This window comes from Papio anubis, chromosome 16, assembly GCF_008728515.1.
Source record: "Papio anubis isolate 15944 chromosome 16, Panubis1.0, whole genome shotgun sequence".
Classification (NCBI taxonomy): domain Eukaryota; kingdom Metazoa; phylum Chordata; class Mammalia; order Primates; family Cercopithecidae; genus Papio; species Papio anubis.
The window spans coordinates 10,397,884-10,421,748 of NC_044991.1; the positions used below are offsets into that span (position 1 = coordinate 10,397,884).

At 42.3% G+C, this 23,865-nt stretch overlaps 1 protein-coding gene across 14 annotated transcripts in view; it reads right to left on the reverse strand.

The window, feature by feature from the left end:
* TNRC6B (trinucleotide repeat containing adaptor 6B) overlaps positions 1-23,865 on the reverse strand; it is a 298,093-nt gene that overhangs the window by 42,225 nt on the left and 232,003 nt on the right. For 11 of the 14 annotated variants that reach the window (XM_031656276.1, XM_031656275.1, XM_031656273.1 and 8 more), the window contains 6 exons: positions 21,578-21,753; positions 17,706-17,780; positions 16,805-16,850; positions 14,694-14,842; positions 13,549-13,719; positions 9,427-9,552 (listed from right to left, as the gene is read on the reverse strand). In XM_031656276.1, coding sequence (XP_031512136.1) covers positions 9,427-9,552; positions 13,549-13,719; positions 14,694-14,842; positions 16,805-16,850; positions 17,706-17,780; positions 21,578-21,753 — 743 coding nt within the window. The remainder of the gene's footprint in view (positions 1-9,426; positions 9,553-13,548; positions 13,720-14,693; positions 14,843-16,804; positions 16,851-17,705; positions 17,781-21,577; positions 21,754-23,865) is intronic. The other 3 variants (XM_031656278.1, XM_031656274.1, XM_031656277.1) reach the window with 1 other exon arrangement.

Sequence of the window (23,865 nt, forward strand, 5' to 3'; positions counted from 1 at the left end):
AATAGTTCTCCCAGCTGCTTCCTCTCTATCCTCTAAGAGATGTTGAGTGTTACCAACCAATTTAAAAATCTGTTTGACTTTCTATTTTAACAGCTGTACTCCAAGCAGACGTGAGCACCAAGTGAGCACACCACTACAGGGCATGCTGCCTCTGCACCGGTTTTAGGGCGAGCATAAGGAACACGTCCTCCACAATTTCCCCCAAATAACAACTCCTCTTCATCTCTGCTTTGAATTCACACAAAATGTCACCAGTGTGACTTAACTTACTGTCTCTGATACACTAATTTTGAACTCACTATGATTTGAGTCTGGGGGAAAGGAGGGTGAGTATAGATATATTCTGTCCCAACAAAACCATGTTCCAAACTGGCCTCTTATCCCACTATACCTCAATGACCCATAAAATCATATGTACCACCTTCAGTGTGAATCCTAAATTCATTTGCGTTAGCAACTGCATTTGGTTACATAGTGTTCCCCATAAATTCATGCCCACTGGGAACCTCAGAAGGTGATCTCATTTGGAAATAGGGTCTTTGTAGATGCACTCAAGTTTAAGACAAAGTCATATTGGATCAGGGTAGGCCCTAATCTATTAACTGGTGTCCTCATATGAAGAGAAATTTTGAGACAGAGAAGAAAAAGCCATGTGAAGATAGACACAGGGGAGAACACCAGATGATGACGGAGGCAGACAGTGGTGATTTCAGACTGAAATCCTCCAGAACTGAGCTAAGGTTGATTGATGGATTGATTTTTTGAGACTGGGTCTCACTCTGTTGTCCAGACTGGAGAGCAGTGGCGTGATCATGGCTCACTGCAGTCTCGACTTCTTGGGCTCAGGTGATTTTCCCAACTCAGCCTCCTGAACAACTGAGACTACAGGCATGCACCACCATGCCTGGCTAATTTTTTTTTTTTATTTATTTTTTTGAGACGGAGTCAGGCTCTGTCGCCCAGGCTGGAGTGCTGTGGCCGGATCTCAGCTCACTGCAAGCTCCGCCTCCCGGGTTCACGCCATTCTCCTGCCTCAGCCTCCCAAGTAGCTGGGACTACAGGCGCCCACCACCTCGCCCGGCTAGTTTTTTGTATTTTTTTTAGTAGAGACGGAGTTTCACCGTGTTAGCCAGGATGGTCTTGATCTCCTGACCTCGTGATCCGCCCGTCTCGGCCTCCCAAAGTGCTGGGATTACAGGCTTAAGCCACTGTGCCCGGCCTTTTTTTTTTTTTTTTTTTTGTAGAGATGGGGTTTTGCCATTTTGTCCAGGCTTGTCTCGAACTCCTGGGCTCAAGTGCTTGTCTCAGTCTCCCAAAGCGCTGGGAGTACAAGTGTGAGCCACTGTGCCTGGACTTTTTTTTTTTTTCAGGTAGAGCAGACACTTTGGTCATAAAGAGATCTGCAGCACCCAAGTCTCTCACACAAAGTTAACTGCACTTTCCCAACAATTCCACTTTTGAAATCACTCTTGATGTGCATCTTCCCACGACTTGATGTATATTAACTGAGCTCAAAATACGTGCCCGGCACAGCTATTGATGCTCAGGCTCCAGGAGTGAACACAGCAGGCCCAGACCCTGCCGCTGTGAAGCTTATTACACTCCTAGGGGCAGGGCAGACAAGGAGCAAGCGTGGGAGAGACAGTAACAGGGCAAGAACCCATTATTCCCCACCACCACCCCGTCCCCACCCCCCCATCAAGCATTTCTACTACTCAAAATTAGCTAAAGAAACCACCAAAGTAAAACCTGCCCGTGACCCAGCAGTACCATTGAGAAATTCATCCTGGGAGACAAATATGAGACTATTATAGCAGGCCAGGTGTGGTGGCTCATGCCTGTAACCCCAGCATTTTGGGAGGCCAAGGCGGGCAGATAACGTGAGGCCAGGAATTCGAGACCAGACTGGCCAACATGGTGAAATCCCATCTCTACTAAAAATACAAAAAGTAGCCAGGCATGGTGGTGGGCAGCTGTAGTTCCAGCTACTCAGGAGGCTGAGGCAGGAGAATTGCTTGAACCCGGGGGCAGAGATTGCAGTGAGCCGCAATCACACCACTGCATTCCAGCCTAGGCAATAGAGGGAGACTCTAAAAAAAGAATATTACAGCAGCACTGCTCATAACAACAAAAATCTAGTAACAATCCAAATGTCTATGAACAGTAGACTTGGTAGTAGAATAGGTAAATTAAGGTACAGTCATATAATGGAATACCATATGAACCATAGCTGCCCAAATCCACATAGGAATATATTTGAAATAATACAAGTAAAAATAAAACAACAAAAGGAGGAGGCTCTATACTATATGGTTTCATTAAAGTGCAAAAAAGGCAAAATGAAAACAACATATTGTTTAAAGACAGAGACACACACAGAGAAAGAGTATAAAGAAAAGCACAGGAAAGTGATCTTTAGAAGCCACCAGCTCATATGTTTCATAAACTGACAATGTTAGAGACAATAAAAGCTTAATTTTTGAGAAATGCCTATCCCAGCCTTGCTGAACTTTCTTAGGATTGCAAATGTACTGTCCCTCTCCAAAGAATACAGAAGGACCAGGGAGAAGCGCCACTAGGCTCAAGGCAAACAGCTGTTCACACCTGGGCTGCAGAGGAATCTCGGTGGTGCAGGTCTGCACATTCTCCATTTCAGGGAGTTAATTATTCTGGCTTAAAAGCCCTTCAATCTCCAGCTGGATTGGAGAAAGTGAAGATCTTGGTGCAATCAATATGGCATTTAACAAAGCATTGCAGGTGCAAAATGACAGCAATTTAAAGTCAGGACAAAAGCCTGCTGGAATATGTTACTTTCTCAATACTGTATTTGAGTTACAGGAGGAAAAAGGCATGGTAGAAACCCAAGGCCTGGGACATTTGTAACAAATCTTAGAGATAAGTTTCAGTGTCTTCCTTTTTTTTTTTTTTTTTTGAGACAGAGTCTCACTCTGTCACCCAGGCTGGAGTGCAGTGGCACAATCTCGGCTCACTGCAACCTCTACGTCCTGGGTTCAAGCGATTCTCCTGCCTCAGCCTCCTGAGTAGCTGGGATGACAGACAGGTGTGCACCACCATGCCTGGATAATTTTTATATTTTTAGTAGAGATGGGGTTTCACCATGTTGGCCAGGCTGGTCCCGAACTCCTGATCTCGGGTGATCCAACTGCCTCGGCCTCCCAAAGTGCTGGGATTAAGGCATGAGCCCTCATGCCGGGCCTCAGTATCTTTTATGTTTACATTAACTACTGATTGCCCCTATAATGTGGTCAAAATGAATATAAAATCTGATATTTATCAAAATCTTTTAAACTATTCATGTGCTTTGACCCAGAAATTTCATTTTGGGCAACTCAATTTAGAAAAAATGTGGGCAAAGGTTTATGTATAAGGATTTCTTTGCAGTACTATTTGTAACAGGGAAAAATTAAAAACAATTTAATACTCAACAGTGGGGGGAAGGGAACATTAAATAAATCAAGGTAAATCTAACTGATGAAACATCATTATGATCACCATGAATGCTACATAGCAACAGGAGAAAATTCAAGGACACAATGTTAACATCAGGTGCTAGGGGGCCTGAGTGCAATAATGTGAAAAGCATCCCTGTATATGAACAGTGTCTGAATAGGGAATTATGTAAAAATAATTCCTGTCATTGTATTTGGGTTGGAGGTTTTTTTAAAGAATTTGTTTCTCTGCTATCCAAACTGTGTGTGGTTATTTTGTCTTTTTTTTTTTTTTTTTTAAGACAGGATATCACTGTCACCCAGGCTGGAGTGCAGCGGTGTCATCACTGCAGTGTTGAGGCTCACTGCAGCCCCAGGGCTCAGGTCACCTTCTCATCTCAGCCTCCTAAGTAGTTGGGACTACAGCATGTGCCACCATGCCCGGCTAATTTTTTGTATTTTTGTTAGAGACAGGTTTTGCTATGTTGCCCAGGCTGGTCTTGAACTCCTGGGCTCAAGCAATCTGCCCATCTCGGTCTCCCAAAGTGCTGGGATTATAGGAGTAGACCACCGTGCCTGGCCTTTTCTTTCTTTAGAGTTACCCAACTGCTTAATTTTTTAAAGATATAGAAATGTTGGGAAAAGACAGAATAATCCATTATTTAATATTCTGCTCCCAGTATGCATTAAATAAATAAAACAAAATTCAAAAGTGGAGGGAACACAAGTACTTTTCTTTTTTGGGTAGAGCAGACACTTTGGTCATAAACAGATCCACAGCACCCAGTTCTCTCACACGAAGTTAACTGCAACTTTCCCAACAATTCCACTTTTGAAATCATTCTGATATGTATCCTCCCATAACTCGATATAGTCACTGAGCTCAAAATACATGCCCTGCACAGCTATTGATGCTCAAGCTCCAGCAGTGAACACAGCAGGCCCAGACCCTGCCGCTGTAAAGCTTATTACACTCCTCGGGGCAGGGCAGAGAGGGAGAAAGACAAGGAGCAAGCGGGGAGAGAGAGTGATAGGGCAGGCGGCACGCTGTACGCAGCTGCCCTGAGAAAGCTTCTAGGGAAGGTGGCAGTGAAGCGGAGAGCTGAAGGAGATAAAGGCTGAGCCATGCTGCCATCTGGGAATAGTGTTCTAAGAGTATGCTTGGTGTGTGGGGGCCACTTGGCTGGAGCAGCATGAAGGTATGAGGAAGTGGCCTGTATTTGTGGGGAGGTGGGATCACCAGGAACCTCGAAGACCAGAGTCAAGACCGCGCTTCTGCTTTGCATTCTCAGTGAGAGAACCAGCCACGAGGGGATTCCTGGTGCAACAGTAACACGACCTGCCTTTTGTTTTAGAACAGTGCTGTGCAGAACTTCCTGCAATGCTGACATGTTCTGCATCTGTGCTGTCTACACAGTGACTACTAACAAGATGGGGCTATTTAAGTTAATTAAAATAAAATGTAAAATTCCGTTCTTCCAGTCCAGCAGCCACATTTCAAGGGCTGATGTGGCTACCGGCTATGACACTGGACAGTGCGGTGTCAGAGAATCAGTCTGACTCAGACTTGAGACAGGCAAGCGTCAAAGAGAGGCAGGATAAGGAACAGGCATGAAGTCACTGCAATAACCTAGACAGAAACGGCGGTGGCTTGACCAGGGCCTGTGCTGTTGGAGGTGGTAAAAAAGGGTCTGATTTTGGATAAAGGTTTGAAGGGCGATCTTACTGATGGAACGAACATGGTCGTGAGAGGAGTCATGATGAGCTCCAAGGTTTTTGGCCTGAACTCCTATTGCATGAGAGTGCCATTTACTGGGAGCAAGGCGATGTTTCTGAGGGCAGTGTAGGGTGAGATCAGAAGCTGTGTTTTGAACATGTTAACCTGTGAGGCATCCTATGAGTAGTCTGTGGAGTTGAGGAAAGAAGATGTGGGCTGAAGATACAATTTTGGAATTCAGTGCTTAAAGTCATTCCACTGGGTAAGATCACCTGGCAGTGACTACAGATGGTGGGGAGAGGTTCCAAGGTTGAGATCTGGGGCATTCTGCTGAGTAAGTATTGGGAACTTGAGGAGGAACTTGTAAAGGAGATGGAGAAGGAGAGGCAGATGGAGAACCAGTGTAGTAGGTGTCCAAAAGCCAAACGCAGGAAGTGCTTCAGGAAGGAGGGAAACTGTCAAATGCTGCTGATACACCGAGTAAGAAGAGACTGGAGAACAGATCATCACATTATGCAACAAAAAGATCAGAGGCAACTCCTACAAGAGGGTTAATTCCCACTGTCACTGCCTTACCTGGACTCCTGTACTAGCCCTGCAACTGCTGTCTTTTGCTCTAGTACTCCTGCCATTCAAACATGTCCTCTATATTACTGTCAGTGTTCCCTCCCTCCCTTTCTTTCTCTTTTTTTCTCTCTCTCTTTTTTTTTTTTTTGGAGACACGGTCTTGCTCTGTTGCCCAGTCTGGAGTACAGTGGCTTGCTTGATCATGGTTCACTGCAGCCTCGCCTCCCAGACTCGATCTATCCTCCCACCTCAGCCTCCTGAGTAGCTGGGACTAAAGGTGCACACCACCATGCCTGGATAATTAAAAAAAATTTTTTTTGTAGGCCGGGCACGGTGGCTCATCCCTGTAATCCCAGAACTTTGGGAGGTCAAGAGGGGGTGGATCACTTGAGGTCAAGAGTTCCAGACCAGCCTGGCCAACATGGTGAAACTCCATCTCTACTAAAAATACAAAAATTAACCAGGCGTGATGGTGCGCGCTTGTAACCCCAGCTACTCAGGAGGCTGAGGCACAAGAATCGCTTGAATCCAGGAGGTGGAGGTTGTAGTGAGCCAAGACTGCATCACTGCACTCTAGCTTGGGTGACAGAGAATCTGCCTCAAAAAAATAAAATAAAATAAAATAATTTGTAGAGATGGGGTCTTACTATGTGGTTCAGGCTGGTCTCAAACTTCTGGGCTCAAGCGATCTGCCTGCCTCAGCCTCCCAAAGGGCTGGGAGTGTAGGTGTGAGCCGCTGCACCCAGCATCTTCTAAACCTTAAATTTTTCTACATCACTACTCAGCTGAAAAATCTTTAATAGTATATTGTCTATAGCAGTGGCCAAACTTTAAGTGCACATAAAGATAACATGGTGGTGACTAAGCCCCAAAGCCACCTGCCACAGAAGATTGGAGACCTGGGAACTGTGTCTTTAAGTAGCAGCCTAAATAATGGTTGTAAACCATGTTGAAAAGGATTGGCCTATAGGGCCAAGTCCCAAATCCCTAAGCAAAGCAAACATCGTTTCCAAATTTGGTCCCATACTTCTTGTCTAGTTCCTTTCTTTTCTATTCTTACTATTTTTTTTTTTTTTTTTTTTGAGACGGAGTCTCGCTCTGTCGCCCAGGCTGGAGTGCAGTGGCGCGATCTCAGCTCACTGCAAGCTCCACCTCCCGGGTTCACGCCATTCTCCTGCCTCAGCCTCCCGAGTGGCTGGGACTACAGGCGCCCGCCACCTCGCCTGGCTAGTTTTTTGTATTTTTTAGTAGAGACGGGGTTTCACCATGTTAGCCAGGATGGTCTCAATCTCCTGACCTCATGATCTGCTTGTCTCGGCCTCCCAAAGTGCTGGGATTACAGGCTTGAGCCATCGCGCCCGGCCTTCCCTTTCTATTCTAAGACAGTGTGTATGTGTGTCTGTATGTTTCAACAAGCTCTAACTAATTATTCAAACGAACTGCCTTTCCCCCAAATGCTATGTTCTTCTAGATATTACTGCCCCTTGCACATGAGGCTCCTGCTGCTTAGAAGGCACTTTTAATCTGGTGTGCTCAGAAAATTCTGACTCATTCTTCAAGACTCAAACGACACTGCTAGTGTGAAGGCTCAGCCGATTACCCAAACTCTGTTAAACATTTCTATACATTTATCACACTATCTGCTGGGAATTCTGCTATCACCTCCTCCTCACCTCAACCCACCCCTCTGCCACCAACTCCAAGAGGCTGCAGAGAGAGAGAGATGGCATTTTCTCCATCTGTGCATGATGAAGACATTACCTAACATGCTACAGATATTTGATAACCATGGATGACTGTCAGCCTGATACCAAGGGATACTGTAAAATGTGTGTATGCTCCAAGACTTAGGAAGACACTGCTGTTGTAGAGTGCTGGGAAAGTCAGAAATGGCTCTGTCTAAAGGATAAACCAGTACCTGGGGCTTGAAGGATGACTGGAACTTAGAGAGAGGGAAAAAAGAGGAGAGGCTGGCACCTCTCCTCCACCAAGTAGCTACTTGGAGGCTGAGGAGGGACGATTGCTCAAGCCTAAGAGTTCGAGGTTGCCATGAGCTATGGACCACACCACTGCACTCCAGCCTGGGTGACAGAGTGAGACCCTATCTCCAAAAAAGAAAAATAAATAAAAACACAAAAACAAACAACAAAAACTGAACCTTTACAACCTGCTGGTTGGATCTAATAAGCGCTCCCATCTTCTTTTACAGAATGAAATGGACTCAAAACTTTGTTTATTAAAATAACATTCTAAGGAGGGACTAAGGCCACACATTGAATCCTTGCATAAGCTTATCAGCTATTACTCTGTCCTCACGTCTGCTTTCTCACAAAGGGGAACGGGGAAAGTGTGTGGTAGACTAACACAAATCTCTTACCTTTACCCACAAAACAAAACACCATCTCTTTGCACATCTCCTACCAAGGGACAGACCTAACTGGTTCCCATGGTATCCAATGGACTATGTCCTACACGGAGCTGCTCATGAATAAGAGTTTAAGTCCAGGAGTCTCTGCTACGTCATTAGTTCTAAAACTCCCCTTAGAGCACCTAATTGCTATGTTGGCATGCAGCTCCTCAACATTTTCAGAATAATCCAGAATCTGGCAATTCTCTTGTTTTCTTTTCTTTTCTTTTTTTTTTTTGAAATGGAGTCTCACTCTATCACCCAGGCTGGAGTGCAGTGGTGTAATCTCAGTTCACCGTAACCTCTGCCTCCTAGGTACAAGCGGTTCTACTGTCTCAGCCTCCCGAGTAGCCGGGATTAGAGGCATGCAACACCATACCCAGCTAATTTTTGTTTTGTTCTTTACGCCTGGCTAATTTGTGTTTTTTGGTAGAAACAGGGTTTCGCCATGTTGGCCAGGCTCATCTCAAACTCCTGGCCTCAAGTGATCTGCCCACCTTGGCCTCCCAAAGTGCTGGGATTACAGGCATGAGCCACTGTGCCAGGCCGAATTCTCTTTTTATCTGTGGGTAAAATCCCCTTGGGGCAGCAGCCTCTGAACACTGTGTACATCAGGGCACTTATTAATAGTAGATTTTAGGCGGGCTTGGTGGCTCAAACCTGTAATCCCAGCACTTTGGGAGGCCAGAGGCCAGGTGGATCCACGAGGTCAGGAGGTCAGGGGCTTGTCACAAGCTAGCACAGTGGAAACCGTCTCTACTAAAATACAAAAACTGGCAGGCCGGGCGAGGTGGCGGGCGCCTGTAGTCCCAGCTACTTGGGAGGCTGAGGCAGGAGAATGGCGTGAACCCGGGAGGCGGAGCTTGCAGTGAGCTGAGATCCGGCCACTGTACTCCAGCCTGGGCGGCAGAGCGAGACTCCGTCTCAAAAAAAAAAAAAAAAAATAGTAGTTTTAATTATATGCAGTTTCAAAATATAGAGTTAGATAAAAGATCTAAAAGGAATAGAATCATAAGCTTTTCATGCAAAAATACCAACTTTGTTGGTATGCATGATGCAATAAAAAATGAGATTTGATATTTTGTTCTAAAAGTCTTGATCTTTGGCAGCTAGATATTTAATATTTTACTCTACTTGATCTTAGCCAAAAGGTCAAGAAAAGATGGCTTTTTCCTATTTTATGCTACTAACTATTATTCTTTTTATGCCCACAAAAATCAGTTAACAACTGGTAACTACCTGAAATGGTCTTTAATTTTGAATCATAGGAACACAAAATTGCTTACCTGGGGGGAAATAAACTGGGGAGGCACTTGCGCCCGGAGACTGGGAGAAGAATTTAGTGGCTGCACTGGTGTGTGCAGACCTCTCGATTGTGCTGTGCTGTTTCCAAACAAACCATGACTACCGCCCTGTAAACAGAAGAGCAGCAGTAAGGCTTTTTGTTAACATAAGAAAATGCAAGTAAGAAACAGTTCTGGTCTTTTAGATCCCTCAGAAGAATCACAGGCTGTGTTCCATGGAATAACAGAATTTCATAACTGAGAAGTTCCTTATCTTAGAAGGCTTAGGGCAATTACTCAAATTGAATCATGAGCGCCTGTACAGTTTGACGAACTCTATAAACGGAAAGGGTTCAATTTTGTCAAATATTAGGAAAAGTCCTACATTCTTTTTTGTGAACGAAAGCTATAGACAACATAACATTTATTTCAAGTACTCTTCTTTGCGACTGGGTTTACCAAATTTATTCTCAAGCTTTGTAATCTGAGCTCCATCTTGAAAGGCACCTGAGTAAAAATGCAGCCTTATGAATAGTTATCAGTTGTATTTATAAAACATTATGATGTGATTTCTCTGGCGTCCCAGAGTGAGCCTAGCACCCTTCCTTGTCCTGGATCTGCTCAATCCTTTCTTTGATAGATAAGGAAATGTGACTCAATTACACAGTGAGTTAAAAAAGGAAGAAAGGGAGAAAGTAAAAACCATTACAGGGACACCAAAATAAACATTACTCACCTGTAACTTCTCATTCAAACACATATCGGTCTAGTTAAAAATAAGCTGAACTCCCTCCTTTCTGGAGGCCCAACTCACTGGAGCACTTCTACACTATTCCGATGAGATAACTAAGAGAGTTGGGTTATATGGTGGCCTTTCCTTTCTGACTCGTTTCTAGCTGAGAAAAGTCCTTCAGCGAAGAAACCGTATTTGGTAATAACACAACACTGTGTTCCCTCTGCCTGATACCATTTTCACTTGACCTCTTCAAGGCCCAGCTTGGAGGTCATCCTCATCAAGGAAGTCTTCCCCAAAATCATCTTCCTGATTTCACGTTCAGATTAACTGAGCCCACCTCTCCAATCTCAAAATGCTTTAAAACTCTTTGAGGGCACTCATCATCAAACCACACTACAGTTATTTTCCATTCTGTCTTTCTACTGTCAGCTTAAATCTTTCCCCTTTCGTATTCCCAGAACTCAATAAAGCCCCCGTCTGTAGGATGAATATATAATCTGTAAATATTCATGACCCACCAATTCCACACACTGGAAAATATCCCATTGAACACCTTTAGCAAAGACAGTTGCATCACTGCTTATACTGAATACGTATACCCTGAATTGAAATCACCACCATTATCATATCCCTGGAATCACAGGGATTAAGGTAATTTTAAAGAATTTTGTAATGGCATCATTAAAACCTAGAACACTAAAAATACTGTGATGGCTTAATGATTAAAAAATAGAGTAAGGGACTGCTGCAGGGAAATTAGTGAACTTAAAAGCATTGAAAATAAAAATGATTCTAAACATAAAGTCAAAATGGCAATTAAAATCTGTGTATCTCATAAAAGTAAATCAAAGATCCATCATGAATTTTATGTCTCCCAAAAGATTGTTTAAACACGAGAAGACCTTTAATTCCAGAAACTCTAACATCTCTACTGCTCCTTTCTTACCAACTGCCACTCGAAAGTGACATGGCTCAGCCCTAACTTTGCTCGGATTGTGGCAGTCAGTAGCTTCGCTACCCTGATCATCCCTAAGAAAACAGGAAACATTTATTTCACCAAGGATATTCTGCTAAGATCTTTCTCACTTTATCATCAAAGTAATGACTTAGTTATTAGATGTCAATTATTCACAACTGGTCCTTGGATGGTGGGGTTACTGGGAGCTAAAGACCCTGCCAGAATCCATTTTCTGGCAAATACAAAATTACTTCCTGATGGTTGTTTTAAATTTCAACCTCTCCTTTAATAACAAATATTGAAAAGAATTTGCTTTTTAAGCTTCTGCAAAATCAATTCCTACTTCCGTCTTCCCAGTAGACAATTTCCACCCTCTTCCGCCATAGGTTTTAGGCTTTTCATTATCAAGTGACCCTACAGCCACACAAAGCACTATCTCTGGAATGGATAATAATATAGGTAAGTCCACAGTAGTTGATCAAAAAATGTCTTGTCTAACTTAATATGGAACCTGGGCATCACAAGCGCTCATTTTCTTGGCTCCAATAGAGCTATTTTTGCACAGTGATGTATTCAGGGGCAATCATACAGATTTGGTCTTTAAGAAACATATATAGGCCAGGTACAGTGATTGACACCTGTAATCCTAGAACTTTGAGAGGCTGAGGCTAGGAGTTCGAGACCAACCTGGGCAACATAAGCAAGACCCCGTCTCTAAAAAATAAACGGGAGAAAAAAGGCACCTGAGTATGTGCTAATGCAGGTTTCTGTGGCTATCACTAAAGCTCTACTGTTGTACCAGAGGCTTTTACAATTACCTGAGTCTGGTGATCTTTGCTTCAACTATACTGTTTAACTCAAAAAAGCATACAAATTAAAAACAAAATTACCAAGCTAACCAAAATCCGTGATTTGGAAAATTTAAATCTTAAATTTTATTAATACGAAGCATATTAAAATAATTCTGTAAGAAAATAGTCTTTAAAAACCATGTCCATATTTAGATGGAACATGTGCACAAACCAGGTTAACAATGGACTTTGTAGCAATCCACAGATCAAAAAAATGAAGAATGGCCTTTTTTTAGCGCCTAATGCTCAGCTGGTTTGGCTGGTCTACCATACTAGTTTAATAGCATTTGATAATTGTGTGATCCACCACATTTACAATTACCATTAACTGAATGTTATGCCTATTTCATGTTTTCCATACTCAAAATAAAAGAACCCCCAAAACATCAATATAATCATTTTTTCCCTGTTTATATAAACAGTGTATATCCATGTCCTCTGTGGAAGCAGTAAGGAAAATGATGAAATATAAAGGAAGAAAATGAAAAAATCAGTTGTAACTCCCAATCCAGAAATAACCAACCGAACACATGGATATAGTATAATCCATTTTTTAAAATGTGCTAAGGCAATGATTAGAAAGCATGTAAGAGACCTACGTGCGACTTAACTGGTGTCAGAGGTGCTGCTTCACGTCATCCTGTAATGCGTATGTGGAAGTCATCATATGGAGACAGAACATCATTACGGATGCATCATGTGGATACAACTAATAATTACAAGTTGTATAATTAACGTCCTTCCACAATGTCCTGAGGTGAAGGTCACAGTGACAAGTAAGTGGTCACAGAAGTATGGCGATCACTGCTGGGGTTACTGTTGCAAAGGAATTGTGACGCCAAAGTCTGGTTTTCTCCACAAAAACTACAACAGAGCCACTGTGGGAAGGCAGGCAGGGTCCTGCTGTGCACCCTCAGGCCTGGGAAGGTGAGGAGGCGCGATCCTCCCAGCCCTGCCTGTCTTGTTTCTACTGCACAGCCCTTAACTGGAGGGTTGCCAAATCCAACCCAAGGTGCAATGAAACACTGCTGTGTCTGAGCAATACCCATTCTTCCCAAAGCTTCACCGTCTACTATTTAAAGTTACCCTTCTACGGGTAATTATTATATTTTACACTTACGGACAATAGATTTCAGATGCCATAACCCACCAATACTTCATCATACTAGTTTTGCTATTTTTAAATTAGCAGGTTTATTAAATTGAAAAGATCTCCAAAGTATTACTTATACAATCTAATGTTTAAAATGGCAAATGCATTAAGTTAGATTGTCTAAGGTACTTATGTAGTAGCCTCTTTAACATCTTCCTTAGTCAGTTCTTAGTTTACTTATTAAATATGAACTTATGATCAAAAATGAGAAGACAAAAAAAAACAGGTTTAAAATAAAATCCATGTTGAAAAACATGAAGAGAGATGGGTTCTATGGGCTGAAAGATCTAGAACCTACACTTAATATCATTCTGTGCATTCAGTAATCAACAAATTTCCCAAGACAGACAAATGATGCAATAAACTGCAGACCAGGACCAAGGCGAGGCCACAGTCAAGCAGTTATAAATTTGAGAGGCCTCCTTACTTGTCTAGCAGCGAAGTTTTGGGGGTTGAGCCCTGTGCCGATTGCTCCAAGGCTGACGTTGGGTAGTGTGGAACCAGAGGGAGACAGCTTGTAGCTGGGAGAAGGGGAGAAGGGAGAGCAGGGAGCCTCATCCCCAAGGCACCCATCTTGATTGGAGAAAGGCAAAGTCAGCTGAAAAGTAGTAGGAGTTAGCCAATCACAACGAGTGTTGGTTAGTGAAGCAACAGAATGCAAGAAGGGAAAAGAGAGAAACACTAGCAATAAACAAAGTTAGAGTGTATTAGCAATAACCGAGGATGGAATTTGGATCTGATAATAATCTTTACACTCGGCCCAACAGACACCATCTGTCATCTTCTTTGATATTGATTTTTCTTTTCCCCTAAGTTAGTAACACGTTCTATCCATTGCATTAAGATAAAAATTGCCAGACACTTTGATTTTATGCATCTAATATTGATTACTCTAGCAATGTGGCTGCTGAAACAGAAGCCTGGCCAATCTTGTGAATATGCTTCTGTCTGGACCAGCAACAAGTGTCAAAATGTGCCAGATTTGAAAATTTCGGTTTTAACTGCTTTCTGAAGACCAGGAACATAGTAAATTAGTATTCTGAATCAAGATATAATTCCCACCATTAGAAATGGCAAACATCAAAACCAATAGGTAGAAACTGCTTGGTTAAATTAGGTAGTTGAGAATTTGAAAAGTATACCATTGTAACTAAACACAGATCGCTAGGGAACTGGGGAAAGATAACAACAGAGTTCTCTCAAAACTAGAAGAAGGCAAGGCCTCAGGAGACATGGAATATCTGCACAAAATCCCAAAATTTATTTTGTAGCTGCACAGCAGCAGAAAAAAGAATGCAGAGTAAGTTTCTCTCTAACATTTCCACACTTCATGAATTTCTCAAAACTCAGATTTTCTAATACATACATGCTAAAGACAGATGGTTCTTGCTCTTGCCCAATCACCTGTTGACATCAATCGTTTTCAGGTCACCACATTAATGCAGGTGATGTTTGTGTTTGGCTCATCTAGTTCAGTAATTCTATGCTTCCTCCAGAATCAGTTATCAAAAGACAAATGGGAACCAAAGCGGTTCTCATGAATTATTATCTTCAACAAAGGATTCAACTCACCTTCTCAAAATAAGGCCCACTATCTGTGGTTCCCATGTCTTTGGAATTAGGTGGACGGAACCCAGATCGATCCTTCCTCATGATATCATTAAAATCCCCGAGATTCATCGCTCGCTTGTCCACATCAAATTTTTTATCTGAAAGGCTTCCTGAAAAGTAGCATAAACAGAGTGAAAATTTCCAGAATCAATGTTTCCCCCATGAACCAAGAGTGACCAGCCCCACTATCCTCAGGGGGGTGCCAGATATGAGCTATTAATATTTCTATTTCTGGGGATAAGACGAGACAAACTCTCATTGGTCCAGGCTGCTGGTGTTTATCCCTGGAACACATATGGGTCCTTTTTATTTATTTATTTATTCATTTATTAAAAAACAAAACAAAACAAAACAAAACAAAACACATATCTGTTGTAGTTTGTTTTCCATGGAAGACTGAAAGAGCCTTAGGGATAACCTGGCAAAAATCTGGCTAAGAAAACATTTAGACTGGATATTGATGTGTTTGATGAACACATCTTGCTCATAAATTCAAATGTCCTCAGGGAGAGAAGTTGTCTGTTTTTGCTATTTTAACATCATCTAGATAAATGGTCTGGGTGAAACATAGTTACAAGGAATAGAAAGATCAAAGAGGCACAGTGGTTGCCCTCAAATTCAGAACTTAAGAGCTGCACAGAAGATGGGTCCACATTACCTACATGGTGCATTCCCAGGTGTCCTAACTATACATACCACTTCTCTTTCATGGCTCTATAAATGTGCTGTCTGTGGACATAACCAGTGCCCCCCCCCCCCGGAAACGTGTTTTAATTATTCTCATATTTAGAAATATAGATCAAAGACTACCTACTTCCTTTACTACCCAGAATTATTTTCATTTCTTCTTAGTTTGACTCTTTTTAAGTTCCTCAGGGTGATCAAGAGCATTACTACGAAAACCCCACAGACCAGTAGCTAACACTGCATCCACTCCAGTTGCAATGTGAGAATTTGTCAATAATGAAGCTTCTGGTATAGACAGGACTGGCAACTTGAGAGCCACATCTGGCACACAATTTGTTTGGCCCCATAGAGCATTTTAAGAGACCCGAATTAGTTCTGATATATAAAAATCAGGGCTGGGCGCAGTGGTTCACGCCTGTAATCCCAGCACTTTGGGAAGGCGAGGAAGGCGGATCACTTGAGGTCAGGAGTTCGAGACCAGTCTGGCCAACATGGTGAAACCTCGTCTCTACTAAAAATACAAGAATTAGCTGTGTGTGGTGGCACACGCCTGTGATCCCAGCTACTCGGGAGACTGAGGTGGGAAAAATCGTTTGAACCCAGGAGGCAGAGGTTGCAGTGACCAGATATCATGCCACTGCACTCCAGCCAGGGTGACAGAGCAAGACTCCGTCTCAAAAAATACAAAAATCATAATACCAGTATACATCTGAATTTCTGGCCTCTCTTGAAAGACTTGTCATAGCTCAGCCTGGATTCCTCCAGAGCAGCAACTGCCAGGAGCCACGCAAGGCTGATTCTTCCAGGTGGACTCTCCACAGTTAACCCGTGGTCACCTCATCCCAGTTTTTTTTTGTTTTTTTTTTTTTTGAGACTGAGTCTCACTCTGTTGCCAGGCTGGAGTGCAGTGGCACAATCTCGGCTCACTGCAACCTCCGCCTCCCGGTTCAAGCGATTCTCCTGCCTCAGCCTCCCAAGTAGCTGGGACTACAGGTGCATGCCACCACGCCCAGCTAATTTTTGTATTTTTGGTAAAGACGGGGTTTCACCATGTAGGCCAGGATGGTCTCGATCTCTTGACCTCCTAATCCGCCCGCCTCGGCCGCACAAAGTGCTGGGATCATAGGCTTGAGCCACCATGCCTGGCCTCATCCCAGTTTCTTATACCTGGCACACATCACTCATTTACATTCTTTGCTGACTCCTGCAGTCATTTGAGTTTTCTATCCCTACCTAGTGTCTAGCACAGTACCTTACCTACAAAGAGTAAGTGCTCAATCAATGTCTACTGAACTGCAGCCATCCCTACTCAAATTGGGCAGGAGATGCCAACAGGACATCATAACACTGATACACTCCATTCCTTTCAGCAGAGTGATACACACCTACAGACAAATCCATTTTGCTGCTTGGATTATCTTCAGTCTGACTCTGAAAAATAAAGAACAGATGAGACAGAATTAAGGATGCACATCTTTGAATCAGAGAAGTGGCATTATTCACGTGAGAGCCACATCTTACTACTGGCATTACAGAAGGTTCTCTGAAATGAACTTAAAGGTAATGAAAACATTAACATTTTTAATATGCTAGCTTGATTGCTGTTTGGGCCTATATTCCTACAATTCAGTTTTCACATACAATTAGTCTCAATAAGTCTACAAAGAGAGCAATAGATAAACAGCTGCCTGAAGAAATAAACCCCCGTCCTTACATTCTAGTCAGCTCAGGATCAAATTCCATGAATGGCAGCCAAATAATGACAACTTCTTCTCGTGACTTGTCAAGTCATCAAACCTTCAACTGTGCAGCCAAGTCAAGTCGTTTGTCTTTTGGCCAACCAGGGACAGGGTGTCCCTACACCATTCCCGAGAGATAAAGAAATCAGAAATTCTACAAGAATTCCCTAAGTAAGTAGTCCCAGTATAGTTTTTCTAGTTTCGTTATTGTTGCCTTTTAAAAAAATTGCAATATGAAAACTAGTACAGTAATGTGGTCAGAAACAATTGTATAAATTTTAAGTGCCTGACTCTTTCTTCTCTATCCTCCTAAGGAAAAGGACACAATGACTACAAATTTAAAAGCCATAACTTTAAAGGTTGGAGTATGTCATTCAGAATAAGAAAAGAAGAGAAATACTACTTAAACTCAAAAGATCAAGAACATTGCTTAACTAGTTTTTAAATCTGTAACTTTGTACTATATGTGGCAGTGGTCTTAAAATTTGTATTACCCTTAAACCTAAAAGTTGGGATACATGATACATTTGAAAAAAATAAAACTTACCAGCAATCCCATATTTGAAAACTGTTTGGCAAGAGGATTCATCCATGAATCATTGTTTCCTCCTTTGAGTGAGCACTACAGAAATGAAACACAGAACCTCAGAACCAAATAATTTATTTCAACCTTCTGAGTTTTATTAATACAGATTGAAAATGTAGACTTGAGTTTACCTTTTTAAAACCTATTTCTCTTTAACTAAAATTATGTTGCTATTTTATGTTAGTTTAAATGATTAATAAGCCCTAGTTATATCTATGCTTTCATTTTTATAAAATTCACTGCACTGAACTAGAAGTAGCTGGAAAAACACATGCTCAGCTGGTACTTTTGCTTTTTAAATAGAAAGAAGTCTGATATGATTTTCTAAAATAGAAGTTTTGCACACAACTACTTTCACTTTCATTAGGCTGCTCTCTTTGTTACCCAAACTGGTTTACGTTAGGAGAAAAGAGTTTGATGTCAGTGCGTGTCATTTGGAAAGGAGCCTACTTAACTGGGCGTTATGAGGAACTCGTAGTGCTTCCTCTGTTTGTTTCACAGCATAAAGGACATGGGTCCTGGTGGTAAAGAGACCTAGTGGAAGACAACATTGCCGATCTCCTGGGCAGAGTAGGGCAGCAGTAGGTTTTAATCTTTTAATGGGACAAACTAGTTTCTCCCCTGAACAAGGCACTGACTGAGCTCCACTTTCACTTTTGTGAGGGAGGCAGGTGGAATTAGAGGATTTGGTGGGGTGGGGCTTTGTGCACTTGTGTATTTCACAGGTAAAAATTCTCCATGTTGTGATGATAGCGCTCTCTCTCTCTCTCTCTCCATATATATATATATATATATATATTTTTTTTTTCCTCTGCCACCCAGGCTAGAGAGCAGTGACGCCATCCCGGCTCACTGCAAGCTCCGCCTCCCGGGCTCAAGCCATTCTCCTGCCTCAGTCTCCTGAGTAGCTGGGACTACAGGCGCCTGCCACCACGCCCGGCTAATTTTTTTGTATTTTTAGTAGAGACGGGGTTTCAGTGTGTTAGCCAGGATAGTCTCCATCTCCTGACGTCATGATCTGCCCGCCTTGGCCTCCCAAAGTGCTAGGATTACAGGCGTGAGTCACCGCGCCCGGCCCGTGATGATAGCTATCAAATCAATTTTATTATCCTTGAAAGTGATGAAGCACTTAAATTTAGTACAGGTTTTGTGTGTGTGTGTGTGTGTGTTGAGACTGACTTTCGCTTTTGTCACCCAGGCTGGAGTGCAATGGCATGATCTTGGCTCATTGCAACCTCTGCCTCCTGAGTTCAAGCAATTCTCCTGCCTCAGCCTCCCAAATAGCTGGGATTACAGGCACCTGCCGCCACACCCAGCTAATTTTTGTATTTTTAGGAGAGACGGGGTTTCACCATGTTGGTCAGGCTGGTCTTGAACTCTTGACCTCAGGTGATTACAGGCGTGAGCCACCGCGGCCAGCTAGTACAGATTTTAAGGTCAAAAAAGCCTTTAATAGAGAGAGGGGGGAATGGGGAGTTACTGTTTAATAGGTACAGAGTTTCAGTTTTGCAAGATGGAAAGAGTTCTGTGGATAGACGGTGGTAAATGGCAGCATAAGTATGTGAATATACTTAATGCCACTAAACTGTACACTTAAAAATATACACTATGGTAAATTATATGCTATATGTATTTTATCACAATTTTTTAAAAAATGCCCTCAGTATGAAAAGTCAGAATCACTGGTACTGGGGCTGGAAGATTCAATTCCCAATTAACTTAATTAATTAAATCTTGGTTGTCAACCTAGTGGGGTATTTATTAGTCCCTTTCAATCAGTTAATTTAGTCTCACTGTTAATTTGTAAACAACCAAAAGAAAGCCAAAATCACACTAGACAACCTAGGAGTGCAAGGAATGCTGAAAAGTTTGCTGAATAATTCCGTCTGTGACTAGGCTAAGGAAATAAAAGCTCTTAATAGAAAAAAAACTATAAGTGACTGCTTAAGCAAAACGTCTCTAAATAGAAACACACTGTATTCTTATTCTATAAAAGAAAGGGTCGTCCACAAAATTAATGGCCTATAGGCAAAGGGCAAAGGGGATGAAGGTCCAATCCTCAGACATGGGAAGGCCTCTAAGATGGCACCTGGTGTTTGAAACACAGGAGAATATTAGCTGTGAAGCATTTCATAGGGTGCCAAGACTCTCATGTTGAAATTAAGTATTGGATGCCCATTTCTTATTTCCACTATTTTATTTGTCAAATGAAAATCTGGAATTGAAAAAAGAGAGCGTCTGCCAAGACACTGGTTCAGGCTCAAAGACTACTGTTCTAGATTGAAAACCAAAGTCCTCATCAAACTGTGCAAACCAAAGGAGAAACTGAGTTGTTATGAGATACAGAAGGTATCTCATACAGAAGATGGAAAGTTTAGTACACAACCTGGTATATGATGTAGAGAAATCATCTAGCTGCTAGGCTGGGCATGGTGGCTCATGCCTGTAATCCCACAAATTTGGGAGGGCGAGGCGGGTGGATCACAAGGTCAGGAGATTGAGACCATCCTGGCTAACACGGTGAAACCTTGTCTCTACTAAAAATACAAAAATTAGCCGGGCGTGGTGGCAGGCACCTGTAGTCTCAGCTACTTGGGAGGTTGAGGCAGGAGAATGGTGTGAACCTGGGAGGCGGAGCTTGCAGTGAGTTGAGATTGGACCACTGTATTCCAGCCTGGGCGACAGGGCAAGACTCTCTCAAAAAACAAAAGAGAAATCATTTAGCTGCTATACACACAAGTACACATTGGTACTTCATTTGTCGGGAGAAGGGTTTGGGGTCTTGGAATTTCCCAAATCAGATAAAATCAGGACGTGCTGATCGCCACGGGATAAGCCAGCATTATCTTCCTTTGGGTTCCCTCTGACACATCTATGGGGATTTACTGGAAGGACTTCTTTGGCTTTAGAATGCAAAAGCAATTTATAAAGTATGCCTTGAGAGCCTCCAACAGATTGTTATAATGTGGAAACTAAAAATGAAAAATATCTCATATCTTTGAAAACTTCATTTTACCCACAGCAACAGTTTTATAGTTCAAGGTTTCAAGGTCATGGGAAAGGAAGACAAAAGGTAAAAGGGAAGTAGTTATTTGTTTGCAAGAAAACATTTTTCCCCTTACTTAGGACCTTGAGGACCCCAGCTGCCTCACACCTTTCATTTAAAAATCCTCAGTTCTGGCCGGGCGCGGTGGCTCACGCCTGTAATCCCAGCACTTTGGGAGGCCAAGGCAGGTGGATCACAAAGTCAGGAGCTCGAGACCATCCTGGCTAACACAGCGGAACCACTAAAAACACAAAAAATAGCCGGGCGTGATGACGGGCACCTGTAGTCCCAGCTACTCGGGAGGCTGAGGCAGGAGAATAGTGTGAACCCAGGAGGCAGAGGTTGCAGTGAGCCAAGATAACGCCACTGCACTCTAGCCTAGGCGACAGAGCGAGACTCCGTCTCAAAAAAAAAAAAAAAAAAAAAAAATCCTCAGTTCTAGCTAGGTGTGGTAGCTCACGCCTGTAATCCCAGCACTTTGGGAGGACAAGGCAGGAGGATTGAGCTCAGGAGTTTGAGACCATCCTGGCGACATGGCGAAACCCTGCCTCTATGAAAAAATACAAAATTTAGCCAGGCATGGTGATAGTTCTGGCTACTAAAGAAGCTGAGGTGGGAGGATTGCTTGAGCCCAGGAGGTTGTACAGTGAGTCGTGACTGTGCCATTGCACTCCAGCCTGAGTGACAGAGTGAGAACTTGTCTCAAAACAAAAACAAACAAAACAAAACCTCAGTTCTGCCTTCTCAGAGCGAATGAGCAAGTGCCAACATTTGTAAAGCGGGCTACCTTCATCTGTTTCTTTCCTCCTTGTCCCCAGCTTGCTGAGTTGTGGGAGGAGGCACTGCCCTGAGAGCCAGCGGTGTTCCAGACTCCTCCATCCTCCTCCTCTTCCCAGCTGGGGTGACGAGTTCCTGTGACTGGCCCGTCACTCTCCCCCCAGCCGTCTTGCATAGATTTGGAATCTTTAAGGAAAGAATGAATTAACTCTTTGCAACAGCTATATAAAACAATTATCAGAATAGTAATTCCTTGCAGATGCAGCATTTTAGTGTCTTTGTAATTTTATCTACTCCATCTACAATGGCAAGGCAAATATTATTACTCGTTTTGTAGAGAGCAGGAAACTAAAACCCATGAAGTTTCAATGATACACAGAAAGTTAACAAACCATAGAACCAAGACCTCCTGATTTCTGGATCAATGCTTTTTTCCTTGCACCAAGTTGGACAGGAATTTCAAAACTGAAAAGAACTTATCACAACATTCCTGGCAAGAAATTTCAAATCTCAAGTAAGAGAAATCTGTTCCTCTTAATGAACATACTTTACTGCAGCCCTGGTTTTATCCTCCATTCAGTATGTACTTTATATACAATGGAAGAGGTATGATATAAATACGAGGTATGATAAATAAATACGAGGTACGATAAAGGACAACTGTCTAGCTTGCTTGGGGTGAAGCAGAGACAAATAGAACATGAAAAGGGGGAACATTTTTCATAAGATTTTGAATATCAGAATTATGGTGAATGAAGAAAAATTCACATATAGCCACGGAAATCTAAAATGTATTAGAATTATGTACTTGAAATGTATTAGATACTAAAGAGGCAAAGAATATATACATAGTGGTTTTGAAAAGACAGGAGGAGAAAATGTGGAGGATAAGGAGAGGAAGGGAGAAAGGAAAGCAGAGAGAAATCCAAGAGGCTTTAATATTTGAGGAAGTGGGACATCAGTATCCCATTCTAAACAAAGATCTTTAATTTGAAGACTGGAATAAGTCCTTAATTCCCTCCGAAAATACTGTGCAGAATCAAAACATACCTTGCAGTAATAATACTGTATAAAATGACAAAGAAAAGGAAACATATTCTCCTGCCTGGAAACTTCCATCTGCACCTCTGCTTTCCCACATGACAGGACATTTATGAAAGTCTTCTGATGTGTACATAGCTTTATATGAAGAGTTTAAGGGCAGAAAATTGGCTCTTCCAGGTCTTTCCTTGAATGACAGCTGCCACCCTGTAGGATCAGTCCTATGATAGCCAAGTAGGTTCGTGCCAAGTACATAAGGCACAGGGCAATTTATTTCTTCTAACTGTAGCATCTCATCCCCCAGCAAGGCCCAGGTGAATCTGACAGTCTCCCAGTGGGGTTCATTGTAGCCACAGGAAGGGGCTGTATGCACAAGGGGGAGAGGGTTGGGATGCTCCTCTTCCTGCTGCTGGAAGTGCTGCTGATAACCAGGACTGCTGCCTCTGTATACAGGATTATAAATTTATACAATACCATATTTGTGATTTATATTATACAAGCATACAAGCACAGGCTTCATACCATCCATCCACTGACAAGCAACAGGAGTTAAAAACCCAATATAAATAACACACTGACCCCTTTAGAAAAATGAAGACACGCAAGTGAACCTTTTTTTTAGAGAGGGAAGCTAAACTTCTAACAAATGTTTCTTATAGAAAAGAGAGGTCTAATTTTTAATCATAGGATTCATAACATCAAATTTAAGACAGGCTAGAGGAGATCACAGGGTAACTGTCTCCATCAGCTGGTAGCCCTTTCTTCTGCATATTACACATTTAACTTACCCACAGAAAGGATGTGTGTTATAACTACAGACGATCCTGAAGAGTAGAAGACATTTTTAGAATCTGAGGAAAAGTGGTTTCGTGATACAAGAGAGGTGATCCTGGGGTTGGGAAAGACACATGAAAATCCTGAATATACTGGTAAAGGATCTCTTTGTGCCCAGGGTCTGATTAATGTCTTCCAACAGCATTTTGGATGTATTTCAAGTCTACTAGATTACATTTCCCATGATGATACGACTGATTTCACAATGGAAAGAATAAAACCAACATTTTCATGAAGCTAGCTATTTTAATGAAGTCGAGGAGAGTCATGAGTTTTAAAATGTAGTCAAGTTACTGCATATAAACACGTGTGAATTTCCAGAATAGAGCTAATGTATTCTTATATGGCACTGTAAGAGTCCTGAATATCATATGATAAACTTAACAGAATTTATTTTCTTGTTTGAATTTTGGTCATTCCAGA